Source organism: Acomys russatus, chromosome 15 (genome assembly GCF_903995435.1).
Source record: "Acomys russatus chromosome 15, mAcoRus1.1, whole genome shotgun sequence".
In the NCBI taxonomy this organism is placed as follows: Eukaryota; Metazoa; Chordata; class Mammalia; order Rodentia; family Muridae; genus Acomys; species Acomys russatus.
Window position 1 is genome coordinate 61,811,464 of NC_067151.1, and position 15,013 is coordinate 61,826,476.

The window sequence follows — 15,013 nt, forward strand, 5'->3', positions numbered from 1 at the left end:
TGCTAGGCCATCTCACCAGCCTTCTAGGTTTCTCAAGTTTGCTGTCAAGACTGCCAAGTACGAGCCATATGTGGCGTGTGCACAGGCCTATAATCCAAGTACCCAGGGAGCGGGCATGGAAGGACCGACAGCTTAAGGTCAGCATGGGCTTTATAGCAGCAGTACCTTGACTGAGAAACAATGTGAAAGAGACCATCATAGCCTGGGAAGATAGAATTGGAAAACGAATGAAAGTATACAACTGGCTTTAGCAATTACATTGTCTCAGCCCAAGAGCAGTTTGTTTATTAGCAAATGTTGAGTTTCTGGAGGCTGAAGTGAAAAAATGTAGATAAGAAAAGTTTTATACCAGTTAGGATAGTAGCACACACTTTATCTCAGCACTCTGGAATCAGAGACAGTCAGGTCTCTGTAAGTTTGAGGCTGCACTGATCTACAAAGCAAACTCTATGTCAGCCAGGGTTACATAGACCCTGTCTCAAAAAAATTAGTTTATGCCTATGCATCATGCTTTCACACTAGTTTATGGCAATTCTGCCTAGTTTGTTTACTGGTTTGTGTGTGTGTGTGTGTGTGTGTGTGTGTGAATTTTTCTCAATTTGTGGTTTTTTGTTTTTGTTTTTCTGGTGATGGTCTTTATTTTTGAAGTATAAAGGTTTTTAAAACCATTTAATTTTAAATTGATCTCCAATGTGTATAATTATTTTCCTTCTGTTACTTACAGTTCATTTTGTTGAAATGTCCCATCCCAGACTTTAATGCACACATACAGTGTTGGGGAAAAAAAAAAATACTCAACCATCTAAGTGAGTTTTTTAGTTTGGTTGGTTGGTTGTTTTGGTTTTAAAATGGCCTCATGTTGTAGTCCATGGTCAACCTCAGATCTGGCTGTGTAGTCACAATTGACTTCAGCCTCTGCCTCAGTCTCATGAGATGGCATGGCTGTGCCTGCAGTGCCGTTGTTTGCTGTGTGCTAGGCAAGCACTCCACCAATTGAGATGCACCTTTACCCATACTAATTCAAAGTTCTGTGGCTTTTTTAAAAGATATTTTTAAAAATCTATGTTTGTACATCTGTGTGAGTATGTACATATGAGTGGCTGAGGCTGGAGGCATCAAATCTTCTGGAATCAGAGTTAACAGGTGATCGTGAGCCATGTGCCCTGAGAGCTGGGCAGTGAAAGGAGGGTCTCCGAAAGAGCAGTGAGTGCTCTTAAGCACTTAGCTGTCCTCCACCCCCAAATTTAGTTTTACTTTTAATATTTTATTTTTTATCTTGTGTGTATGGGTATTTTGCCTGCATATATGTCTGCATCATTTGCATTTGGTGCCTGCAAGAGACCAGTGGAGGGTATCAAATCCTCTAAGACCAAAAGTTACAGATGGTTGTGAACTGTCATGTAGGTGTTGGGAATTGAACCTGAGTCCTTTGGAGGGTGCTCCAAACCTAATTTAGGGGTTTGTTTGTTTATATTTGTTTTGAGGCAGGGTCTCCCTGCAGGGCCTTGCCTGTTCTACTATTTAGATCATGCTGGCCTCGAACTCACAGAGCTCTGCCTGCCTTTGCTTCTGGGTGCTGGGATTGAAGGCGTGCACCACAATGGCTAGCAGGTTTGTTTGTTGGCTGGCAGGCAGTGTAGCTCAGCCTGGCTTACAACTTAGGATCTTCCTGCCTCAGCCTCTGATTTCGGGGATTGTGGGAGTGTGCCCTCATGAGTTAATATTCACTCTGAAAGCACATTTGCTTCGCATTGTTTGTTTGTTTTGGAGGGTCTGGGGTTTGTTTTTAGACCATGCTGACCTTAAACTCAACAGTGACCACCTGCCTGACTGCCTCCCTAAGTGCTGGCATTTACAGGCATGTGCCACCTCGAATGGCTTTTCCTTCCTTCCTTCTTTCTTGCTTTCTCTCTTTTTCTTCTTAAGGCATACTGAGTTTTGTTTCCTTTTTACCTGAAGGAGCTAAGCATCAATTGGTGAAATATCATAGTTGTGACACTTTATCTAGTGTTCTTTACCTAGTGTTTTTTCAAAGATGCACCCATAAGTAAAGCATAAACATATAGAAGTAAAAATTGAAAATAGATTCTGATTCTGGGAAGTTTCCGGTAGAATTCAATTTCGGTGTGATCTAATCTGGGCACTGTGGGGAATTCCCTAATTAGAAAAAAAAACCACTTTGTTTGTGTGGGGTTTGTTTGTTCGTTTTAGCTTTAAAAATGACCAGCACAAACTGATTTACCTGATGGGGTAGATGAAATGTATTGCTTTTTTGTAAATCTATTTTTCGTAGTCAGAAACACTTTTGTACAATCCAGCCTTTATCTCATTTTTCAACTTGTTGATAAGAAAATTCTAGCACTGTTGTGTTCAAAAGATTCGGGAATGAATTCAGAACTTAAATTTGGGACCAAAAAAACTTTAACGAAGTCTCCAAATACTGGGCCTGGGTGAATAGCTCAACAGTTAAAATGCTTGAACCCATATAAATTTGAGTTGGACATTGCAGCTTGCCTATAATTCCCACCTTAGTGGGTTAGGGTTAGGTTCTCCAGAGCAAGCTGGCAAGCAGAACTGTCAGCATCATCAGCTCTGGGTTTGATTAAGAGACCCTGCTTCAGTTACCATGGTGGATGAGCAATTGAGGATGATTCCCAGCATCAGCCTCAGTCAGACCTCCATATGTACACATGTGCCTGCACAAACATGTGCACCCACACATGCATAACACACACACAAAAAAAACTAAGATTTTTTTTGTGCCATGCTTTAATTTTGTTGAAAAGAAGTGATTTGTTATTTAAAAACAAAAAAACTACTTTGAAATACTGTTTTGAAATAAGTCTGTTTTGTTTGTTTGCTTTTTGTTTTTATTTTTATTTTTCAAAGACAGGGTTTCTCTATGTAGCCTTGGCTGTCCTGGAACTTGCTTTGTAGAGTAGGCTGGCCTCAAACTCACAGAGATCTGCCTCCTGAGTGCTCATTTAAATAATACCCTAGTCAGTAGAGTGTTTATTGTTAAATTCCAAGTAAGGTATATGTGGGACCTGTAGTATAGACATTTGTAAAAAGCCTTTAATATGAATTTAGACTGAAGAAATAAACTCTGTCTGACCAGATTCCTGATTTCATTGTTTTCTTTTTTGTTTATTTATTTTGAGGCAAGAGTTTCACTGTATAGTTCTGGTTGGCTTAGAATTCACTGTATAGACCAGGCTAGCCTGTCTCTACCTCCTGAGAACTGAAATTAAAGGCATTTGTCAGCGTACCCAGTCACTGTGTTCTTTTCTAATTGATATTTCGCACAACGAAGATTGATTTTTTTTTTTTTTTTTTTTTTAGTTTGGAAGAGTTAAGGCCTCAGTGAAAGTAGTTAGGTTGGATCTTTGTTTGCAGTGTCTGTCTCGTGTGTGTGTGTGTGTGTGTGTGTGTGTGTGTGTGTGTGTGTGTGTGTTAGGTTTTTGTTTTCTGAGACAGGAGAATCTCACTATATATTGCTTTTCTGGTGCTCCCATGTAGACCAGGCTGCCCTCACAGAGATCAACCTCTCTCTGACTCCCATATATATGCTGGGATTAAAGTTGTGTGCCAAAAAGTGTGTGTGCGTGCCCTAATATGTATGTGAAGATAGTAGATAAGTGAACAGCTTTTGAAAGTCAGTTCTCTCTTTCTGCAGATCTCTGAGTTTGAGGCCAGTCTGGTCTACAAAGTGTATCCAGGACAGCCAATGCTACACACAGAGAAAACCCTGTCTTGAAAAACAAAAACAAAAACAAAACAAAACAAAAAAGAAAGAAAAGAAAAAAGAATTGACTCCCAAGAACCACCATACCTTTAATATTAAAATCCAGTTTTGTATGTAATTGCTGCTTCGTGTGTGTGTGTGTGTGTGTGTGTGTGTGTGTGTGTAGGGTTTTTTTTTAATTTATGTACATTGGTGTGAGGGTGTCAGATCTTGGGGTTACAGACAGTTGTGAGCTGCCAGGTGGGTGCTAGAAATTGAACCCAGGACCTCTGGAAGAGCAGACAGTGTAGTTTTTAAGCTGTGGTCTGAGTACTGAGACCCCAGTAATGTTTCTAACCAAAAGTTCTCTGAACTGAAGCATCTCCATCTATAGTCCTTGTTTTCTTGTGAGGTGTTTCATTATGTCTTTGTTCTAAATTGAAGAGAAATTATGGAAACTTCCTGGTCTCTGCTTTTTTTGTGTGTTCTCTCTCTCTCTCTCTCTCTCTCTCTCTCTCTCTCTCTCTCTCATGTGTGTGTGTGTGTGTATTATATTTTCTTGATTTTAAATCCATATAAACACCATGTTTTGTGAGGAATTAAGTCTTTGTTCATCTTTGCTGGCAAATCTTACCTTACCACAGTGGAATGTTTCTCCCAAGCTAGATAACAGCAACAAAATAGTAACTCCCCGTAGAAAATGACCATGAACTAAAAGAACCAAAAAATAAATAGGGGAAGCAGCAAACCAGACACCAGGTTCCAGTTAATCTGTTGACACACCTGTATTATTGCTGTGTCTAGATGATCACCCCATTCCTAGAGACGCTAAGGTGACAAGTCAGTACATTAAACAGAGTCATTTCAGATGCTTTTCTTCCTGTCTTGCAAGTACTTCTTTGCCCTGGGTATACTTGTTTTAGGAGGCCATCTTACTTATATTCACTTTATAGTTAAGGTAAATGATTAATAGCTATAGGTTAGTTTGAGCTCCCTAATTGGGAGCTGCCCTACTTTAATTTTAAATTGAATATTCACTTAGATGTGTCAGGTACCTATGAATTTAACATCTAAAAGATTTTCACAATAATGATCAGTTTGTGGCTCAGTGGTTCACAAGATCCTGTGTTCAATCACTGACGTTCTCTTCCCAAGAAAAAGATAGCCGTGACCAGTATTAGAGCCCTCTTTGTGTATGGTGGTAACTAGCCTTTTATAAGCCATGTTGGAATTTGTAAGGCCATATTAGCATTACAGTATCCTGTTTTGGGACTTAACACAGTCCTACAATTTAGAGCACCTTCATAAGCCAGTTAGGCAGGGTTGTTTGCCTTGATCCTGAGCCTTAATTTGCTAAAGACTAAAGACTCAAATCCACTTTGCTTTTCTCCATAGTCCATATAATTAACATTGTACTGCATTCCACACTGCACTTCATTTTGTCTTATATTTGGAATACAGTTTTGTTGGGGTCTCTGCCTGGAGAGACTTGTTGGTTCTCTCTAAACAGTCTCCCTGATCACCCAGCTACACAATAGAACTTAACGAGGCAGTATGTTGATAGAATTTCATATGACTTATTCACCAACTTTAACTTGCTTTGTATATCTTGAATGGGTTGCTACTTCTTGTTCAAAAGTCACAGCATTGCTTTCCATTCTTAAATCTGTTTGCTTTCATCCTTGAGCAGTGTTTTTCAGGTATGCTCATCCTCTTATTGTTCCTATTAGTGCTGTTTTTAAACATAGCTCAGGGATACAACTTTATCATCTAAATATGCACTATTGTTAAGAACTGCTCTGTTCTGTATGAACACAGGATTCAAACACACTTTTATGAGTGAAAAATGAAAGCCTTCCTGAATTTTTACTCCAGGCTTCTATTTAAATCCTAAGAATAGGCTGCTGCCCTCCATTACTTTCAGAAGATGAAAAATGGCTCAGAAGCTAAGTGAGCTAAGCCATCTCTCTCTAATTGTTTCAGTTTCTCAGGAATTGCTGTACAGTGCTTCCAATAGTGATCTCCAGGGATCTGACCCCCATTCCACCTCCCACTGCCTCCTCAGCAGCTCCAGAGGCCACCAAAAGAAGGGGCTTTGAAGAAAGTGCCAGTACCCTCCTATCCCTGAGGTGGAGGAGGCCAGGCAGGGTGATTCTCAGGGTATCCTGATGATCAAAGGTATAGTTGAAGACTTTGTTGAATGAAGATGACCAAGAAATTTGGGAAAAGTTATCAAATAGCCTAGAAAGATGGAGCTCTAGAACAGATGGCACAAATAGCAGCCGAAGCGTAGTGTGTAATATCATGCATAGCCTTAAACACGCTCCTGGAGGGCAGACTGGTGCGCTCTTTTCTGTATCTCTTTCCTCCTGCCTTCATGTGAAACACGCCCACTAGGTGTTAGCTTAGGACTGAGAGAAGGACTTGTTAAGTGTGCTCTTAACCCCTCCACTCCCTGCCACTTAACCCACACTGTTCGCCATTCATCGCAGTGGTGGGAGAGTTCAAGGATGGCTCAAGCTCTTGGCCACTGTTGTCTTCTGTCTTGTACACGTGTCTGGGTAGGAAGAATGTATGTGTCCTGTATGTGAAGTTCTCTGTATTAGTACTTAGTTCTCTATAGAGCTAAACCATGTGAGATAGTAAAACCTTGAAGAAGTGAAAGTCAAGGCATCAATGAAAACTCTTACCTGAGCCGTGGTCCATGGGGAGTACTGCCAGTTTTTGAATCCCTTTTGTATCTCTTTGAAATTCAAGACTGAGCGATCTTTGTTCTTGAGCAAGTCTTACATCAGTCATCACTGTGGTCTAGAAGTAGGGTGCACTGTTCACAGCATGCGTTTTCCCAGTACCTGACCTCTCATTCTTGAATGGCGAGTCATACATCTTGCCTGGTCAGTACCGCCAGTAGCCTACTTCAAGCACAATTGCAGAGGTGTGACTTAAGAAACTGTTACATGAAACAAAGTTCATAATCTGCTTTTTCTCCTAGAGAAAGGGAAATCATAGAAGCTTGGCTCCATTCATTTCTTCTGTTCCTGTATTGCCCTTCAGAGATGAAATCCTGTCGTCATTAGAGTTAAATCCTAGAAGCAAGTCTGAATACTCTTCCTCTTAAGGTCTTTGGTTTCCTGTCTTCTGTCCTTCCAAATAGATGCTGAAGCTTATTTTACGTACATTTTTGAGAGGTGACTATTTTAGAATGCTTCTAATTCTTTTGGCAAATACAAAGTCAATGTTTATTATGTATTTTCAATAACTGGCTTTTTATGTGGTTATGAAAGGAATATTAATTAGAAACAATATTTTTTCCAGGAAAAGACTCTTTCCTGAACATCGTTATTTTCTCCTGAGCAAGAGGTGTACTAAGTTATGCTGTATCTGTTTGGGATTTTGCTAAAATTATAAGACTCTTTTCAGGGAAATTGGATGTTTTTATGAGATTTTATTACCTACAAGCCAAGTAACCTTAAGTGTATACCGTTAAAGATGTATTCCACGAATAAGCTAATAACCAGTTCTTCCAGAATTTTCTATGGAAGAAAACAGACTGTGAAAGTTACTTTGTGAGTTGGATACGGTGATGGACTTGATCCAGCTGCCTACTCTTTAGTCTGAGTCTAATAAATGAGGTTCCTAAGTTGGATATGTCTTTCCCATACTAGTTATTTCTTAGGCAACTGCATTCTATGTTTTGTTGGTTGGTTTATATGGTGAATTTTAATAAAAAATAAAGAACAGGTTAGACTCTTTTTATCAGCAAATACTTCAATATTTCATAGTGATTGTACATAAAACTAAATCACATTTTATTTTCATTCTATCATTAAAACTAGCTTTCTCCCCCTACTCAGATCTAGCCAATGGTCAGAACAGTCTCCACACTTGAGTGGAGAGTGGGATATGCCTTTTTCACGTACTCTGGTGCCTCGCATTTGACCATGTCCCCTGGAGGGGGAGACCTGGTGGCACTCAGAGGAAGGACAGCAGGTTACCAAGAAGAGACTTGATACCCTATGAGCATATACAGGGGGAGGTAATCCCCCTCAGGAACAGTCATAGGGGAGGGGAAAAGGGAGGGAGGGAAGAATGGGAGGACACAAGGGATGGGATAACCATTGAGATATAACAAGAATAAATTAATAATAAAAAAAATTAAAAAAAAAAACTAGCTTTCTCTCTGCTAATATAAAAATTCTGTGAGACCTGAGAAGTTCTGTCAGCAACATCTAGCTCGGTTTACCTTCTGCTTATTATTGTGGTCTCTATGTGTGATGCTATTACAAGGAATGGCGGTGACAGCTGAGAGTCACTGCTAACACCCAGGGCGTTGACACTCCGTGTAGTCGTGAATGGTCCTGTGATTTTTCTTTCTTTCTTTCTTTCTTTCTTTTTTTTCTTTATTCCAAGGTTCCCAGTCAACTTCAGATAAACCTTCCCAGCGACCATCAGAAAGCACAAATTGTAGCCCCACCCGTAAAAGGTCTTCATCTGAGAGTACTTCTTCAACAGGTGAGTGCTCTTGTTTTACTGGATTTTCAGCATAGTTTCCTATCTGGAACTTGAGATTAATGAATGTGTAAAGCAAACAAAAGTGGTCTTGTCATCTCGTTATTCCTGATACTGTGTAATGGAAAACTTCAGTAGTTTTACTTTTAAGGAATTAAAATGTGAGGGCACTGGAGCAGTGAGTCAGCAGTTAAGAGCATGTGCCGTTCTAACTGAGCACAGGGATCTGATGCCATTGGCCTCCGCAGGGATCTGCACCTGTGCACACACTCTAGATTTAAGACACATGCGCATAATTTTTTAAATTGAAATGATGTTTTTTTTAAAGTGTATTCTGTAATACTATGGCTTTAAGCCCTTTAATAAATTTTTATTGATGGGTATGTTAGCACATTCCTATAATCTTAGCAGTTGGGGGAGGTAGAAACAGGATTAGGAGTTCAAGGTCATTCATAAAATGTTTAAAGATATATTTCCCAAATATATCTATTAAGCATTTGATTTTAAAAATGTACGGTAAGCTGGTAATCCCAGCACTGCAGAGACAGAAGTGAGGAATTCTGCTGTGAGTTTCAGGCAAGCTTGGGCAACAAAGCAAGACCCTGTCTCAAAATAATAATTATAAGATTAGTTGTGGAGTGCTTTCCTAACATGCACGTATGAAGCCCTAGGCTACATGAGACAGTCTCAAAAGAATAATTAGAAAGCATTGTTGAAAATATATCAGCCGGGTGATGGTGGCGCACGCCTTTAATCCCAGCCCTTGGGAGGCAGAGGCAGGTGGATCGCTGTGAGTTTGAGGCCAGCCTGGTCTACAAAGCAAGTCCAGGACAGCCAAGGCTACACAGAGAAAGCATGTCTCAAAAAAACCACTCTAAACCATCAAAATGACCATTCTCCAAATCAGTCTATATGTGCAATGTGGTTTTATTTTTATTGTTTTCCTGCTGTAAGGAAGTTTTTTGGGGGGAGGAGTTAGAGCCTGGAGAAGGCGTAGGGGATGATTGAACATATGGACAGGCAGGCAGGCAGACAGACATGAAAAGAGACATGAAGCCAGAGAAGGACAGAGAAAGAAAGAGACAGACAGACAGACAGAGAAACTGAGAGGTAGAGGGGAGAGGGGGAGAGACAGGGTAGGATGGGGAAAAAGACTGACGGAGAAACTGAGAGATTTGGGGAGGGAGAGAAAGAAAGGGAGAGAGTGCAGTGTGGTCTTAGTAAAATAGATTTGAATGATAGGTTGATTCTAAAGTGTATTTCATTTTATTCTTAAAATCTATAGTGAAAAGGATTGCATGAGTTGATTAACTCATGAGTCATATAAGGCTTTTGTCCACAGTAAGCAATGGCACATTTATGTAATATATATTGCTGTGTTTTTACATGGTATTTGTGTGTCAGTGCTTGCACATGTGTGGACATGTCACACTTCATATTTCGCGGTCAGAACAACTTTCTCAAAGTGTGTGGAAGCCTGAGATTGAACAGATTGACCTCACATTGTCAAGATGGGCAGCAAGTGTGTTTGCCTCCAAGCCACCTCACAGGTCGTAGTGCTAAGGTCTATACAGGACCCAGCAGGCTTAGCGGCTCGTGCCTGTAGCTTCATTACCTAGGAGGCTGAAGCAAGGGGTTGGCCAGGAATTCAAGGCCAGCTTGATAATACATAGTGAGACCTTGTCTCAGAACATAAAAGCGTCTGAGAATATAGCTCCATTGGTAAAGCATTTGCTTCTCATGTATAAGACCCTAGGTAGGTTCAGCCACCAGTAACACATGCACACACACACACTCACGCACGCATGCGCACATGGTGGGGGGGCGGAGAAAGAGAGAAAGACAAAGACACACAGAGAGAAGAGTATACCAAATGTGAAATATCAGAGCAGTTTCATTGTTTCAGAAACAAAATTTGAAGACTTCCACATGGCTTATTGTAAAACATAGCCCGGGGAGATGGCGTAGAGGGTCAGGTGCCTGCTGCACACGCAGAAGGGCCTGCGCTGATGCCTTAGCACACACAAGCTAGCTATAGCAAATATGTCTGTGACTCCACCGCTACAGCTATGGAGCAGGTATACCCCAGAACTTATCATCAGAGCCAGTTTAGCCAAATGGATAAGTTCCAAGTTCTGTGTGAGACCTTGTTTCAAAAAATAAAGTAGAGGTTGAGGAAGATGCTCAACATTCAACACTGGCCCCTTCAAGCGCGCACACGTGCGCGCGCACACACACACACACACACACACACACACACACACGTACCTGCATCCATATGTGCACACATTTGCACAAACATACATACAGCATACATGCCCACAAAAAGACAGTGTGAGTTGGGTGTGGTGGCGCACACCTATAATCCCAGCACTCGGAGGCAAAGGCAGACGGATCTCTGTGAGTTCTAGGTCAGCCTGGTCTACAAAGCGAGTTCCAGGACATTCAAGGCTACACAGAGAAACCCGGTCTTGAAAAAAAAAAAAAGAAAGAAAGAAAGAAAGAAAAAAAAGAAAAGACAGTATGACATTAGTGAAAGAATAGACAAATTGTTCCCAGAGGTTGGCTCAGAGCCTGGGCCTGAGCAGCTTCTTAACAAGTCAGTCTTGACCACCTGTTTTCAGAGGCCTATTAAACAAATAACAGAAAAGCAGAAAGGGACTATTTATCCTATGTGCCTGCCTTCAGGAGAGGTACAGAGAGGCCCATTGACCTCCCTCCTCTAAGGCAGGGTCCTAACATGAGGTTTAGGCTTAAGTAGTTGACAGTGTAATATGCATAAAAGGCAGTGCTGAGGCTGCAGACAGAAGTGGCTCGGTGCCTGAGAGCACTGGCTTTTGCAGAGGACCTGGCTTTGATTCCCAGCAGCCACATGGCACTTAACTTCACTACAGTTATGGACTCCAGGTCCAAGAGGCACATGATACAGACATCCATAAAGCAAAACACATAAGATAAAAAAATAGGCCTTAAAATGTATTTCTAAGTTAAATGTGGTAGTGCACACCTTTAATCCCCGGCACTCAGGAAGCAGAGCCAGGTAAATTTCTCTGAGTTTGAGTCCAGCCTTGTCTAAATAGTGTGACCCTGTCTCACCAAAAGGGGGAGGGGAAAGTAATAAAGAAAGCAGTCTTTCAGGCTCTAAGCTTCAGCAAGCTGTTGGTATTGATGTAAACTTTTCTGGCTGGCCCTAGCCATTTCCTTCTTCCTACGTGCGATTCCAGTGAGGGAAAATTATCTGTTACCTGATAGCAAAGATAGGCAAACAGAAGGGCACAACTTGTGTTTCTTACCCTCTGTGATGGTTTGAATGAGGATGGCCCCCATGGACTCACATGTTTGAATGCTTGGTTCCTGGCTGTTGGAACTATTCGGTGAGGGTGAGGAGGTGTGTCATTAACGATAGGCTCTTAGGTTTCAAAAGACCACAGTAGGCTCAGTTCCTGTTACTCTCTGCCTCTGTCTTGTGGATAAGACGTAAACTCCGAGCTGCTTCTCCAGTACCATGCCTACCTGCTGCTCCACTTCCTACCATAATGATCCTGGACTCACCCTCTGAAACTGCATTCAAGTTCACAATCAAATGCCTTTAATAAGCTGCCTTAGTCATGGGGTTTCTTCACAGCAATAGAATAGTGACTAAGACACCCCTTTAATCCCATCACTTGGGAGGCAGAAGCAGCCTGATCTCTGTGAGTTCAAGGTCAGCCAGGTCTGCATAGTGAAACTGTCTATAAGAAAAGAAAACAAAGAGTATCTATTCCTGCTAGAGCTATAAACGTACAATTTGGTTTACTAAAACAGAAAGTCTGGAAATTGGGCCTTTGAGCTTGTATTGTGGATAAAGGTATCTGTGTCTCCAAGCCTGTGATCTGAATTACAATAAATAAATATAATTTTTTAAAAAACTTTAAAAGACCAGAAAAAGATACTCATATATACTCCTTTTAAAGACATTTTTATTATATTTATTTTATTTATCTGTGTGGCAATGGCACAGGACAGAGATCAAAGGACAGATTATAGATGTCAGTTATACTTTTCCACCTTGTGGGTCTCAGGGATATAACACAGATCATCAGGCCTGGCAGCAAGTCCCTTCATGTGCTGAGCCATCTGGGTCACCCTCTACGTTGCCTTTTGATTCAGTTGGGGATGGGGTGCTGCTGGCTGGTGTTGGGGATGGGTTGGTTAGCTGTTTGATTGATTGGCTGGTTTGGTTTTTTTCAAGACAGGATTTCTCTATGTAGCCTTGGCTGACCTGGGCTCGTTTTGTAGACCAGGTTGGCCTCAATCCACCTGCCTCTGTCTCCCAAGTGCTGAGAGTAAAGGCGTGTGCCACCACTCCTGCTTGTGTTTTACAACCCAAGATTTTGCTCTGTAGTTCGAGCTAGCCTAGAATCATTGTATAACCCTGTACTAGAAATCAGAGAAGTTTATGTCAACCCCAGAAGTATTAGGATTACATCATGATTCTAATGTTAACAAAAATAACAATGAGGTGGGAAATTTAATTTGAAATAGCTTTTTTATGAAACTTGTAAAACTAGAAAATACAGAACAGATAGGAGAAAGAATTCATATCTTTGAGATAGGCAAAGATTCCTTCCTTCCTTCCTTCCTACATGTAGTTTCTCTGTGTAGCCCTAGCTGGCCTTGGACTAACAGAGATCCACCTGCCTCTGTCTCCTGAGTGTTGGGATTAATCAAAGGTGTGTGCCTCTACATCTAGTAAAGATTTCTGAACCAGGCATTGTACTCAAAGCTTGTGATCCTAATAACTCTGGAGGCTAAGCTAAGAGGATTACTATGAATTTAAGACTAACCAGGAGTACATATAGAGGTCCAGTCCTTCGCTAAGATCAGAAAGGTTGTTCAATATGCCCATATTACCACACTGAAAAGAGAAACAGAGGTCCAGTTACATTCCTCCCCACCCCCACCCCAGCCTGTTCATTTTCGGGATTTTATTTTTATTTTTTGCTTTTATGGTTTGGTTTGGTTTTGTTTTTTGAGACAGGGTTTCTCTGTATGTAGCTCAGCTGTCTTGGTCTCTCTTTGTAGACCAGGCTGGCCTGGAACTCACAGAGATAGATCCTCCTGCCTCTGCTCCCGAGTGCTGGAATTACAGGAGTACACCATCACACTCAGCTCATTTTGAGGATTTTAATGTCAAGTTACTGGGATGTTAGGAAAATTTGATTTCCTGATGAGATGAGATAGGTGACGCTTAAGATTCTTAGCACTTGATAGAGAAATATCTGGAATTGTGCTGGAGAGAGAGATGGCTTAGAGGTTACAAGCACTTGCTGCCTGTCCAGAGGCCCTGAGGTCTGTTCCTAGTACTCCATACCCTCTTACCTCAGAGAGCATCTGTGCAACTGTGACACAGGCACACACACATATAAGGAAAAGTAAAATAAATGTTAAAAATAAAAACCTAGAATGATACCATATTTTTTTTCTTCTGTGTTTGTTTTTTAAATAGGGACTCATGTAGTCCATATTAGACTCAAACTCGCTATGTAGTCAAAGTTACCTTAAGTACCTGATTCTCACCTGGTGTGGTGGCGCATGCCTTTAATCCCAGCACTTGGGAGGCAGAGGCAGGCAGATCACTGTGAGTTCGAGGCCAGCCTGGTCTACAAAGCGAGTCCATGATGCCAAGGCTACACAGAGAAACCCTGTATCGAAAAACCAAAAACGAACAAACAAAAAAACTCCATCTAATTCTCCAGCCTCTACCCTCTCCCAAGTACTGGGATGAACCCAAAACCTGATCCGTGCTAAGCAGGCCCTCTACAGACAGAACTCCAGCTTTACTACCATTCTTTTATTTTAAAAGTGTGCGTGTGCGTGCGCGCATGTGCGAGTGCGATGCATGCTTGCAGACTGGCCAGCATCAGAGAATAACTTTGAGTAGTTCCCTCTCTCCACTATGGGTCCTGTGGTTGGAGCTCAGGGAGGCAGAGGCAGGGGATCACTGTGAGTTCAAGGCCAGCCTGGTCTACAGAGTGATTCCAGGGCAGCCAAGGCTACACAGAGAAACTCTGTCTTGAAAAAACAAATAATAATATGAAAAAATAAGGTGAATAGCTCATAAGAAACAGCAAGATTAACATCCTTCCTCCATTCCCCACAAAAAATATAAATTTGGATCTACATGAGCACATAAACAAACCAAACCCCACAGGCATGGTATGTTACCATGCCCTTAATTCCAGGACTCGGGGGGCCAAGGGGGGAGGATAACATTACATAGTGAACCCCAGGCCAGCCTGGACTACAGTGTAACACCCTGCTTGAAAAGGGTAGAGAAAGAAAGGAAAGGAACTCAACTTCCCCAGGATTTAGCTAAGTGATAAACAATGTGCCTCATGTGGGCAAGTCTCTGGATTGGATCCCTAGCGCTCAGAAAGAAAGACAAGCGTGGGTCTTTACCCAGTCTTTAACTGTGTAGCCTTTAACACTGCTTTATCTTTGTCAGTATAGAAAGTCATTTAGCCAGGTATGGTACACACCTGTAATTGCAACATTTGGGCACGTAGATTTGAGAATTAGGAATTCAAGTCTCAAGGCCATTCTGAGCTACAGAAGACCCATCTTAACAAAGTAAACACCGGGGCTGGAGATGGCTCGGAGGTTAGGGCTTTTGCTGCACTTCAGATTACCCAGGTCCATTGTCCAGCACCCATACATGGCAGCTCCCCAATTTCAGGGGTCCTGATTCTGTCTTCTGACCTCCATGGGCACATATATGGACATGCCACACACACACAT

At 41.6% G+C, this 15,013-nt stretch overlaps 1 protein-coding gene across 2 annotated transcripts in view; it reads left to right on the top strand.

Annotated features, from left to right (window-relative positions):
• Ash1l (ASH1 like histone lysine methyltransferase) overlaps positions 1-15,013 on the top strand; it is a 117,396-nt gene that overhangs the window by 43,406 nt on the left and 58,977 nt on the right. For both annotated transcript variants that reach the window (XM_051157495.1, XM_051157496.1), the window contains exon 4: positions 8,135-8,236. In XM_051157495.1, the coding sequence (XP_051013452.1) occupies positions 8,135-8,236 (102 nt within the window). The remainder of the gene's footprint in view (positions 1-8,134; positions 8,237-15,013) is intronic.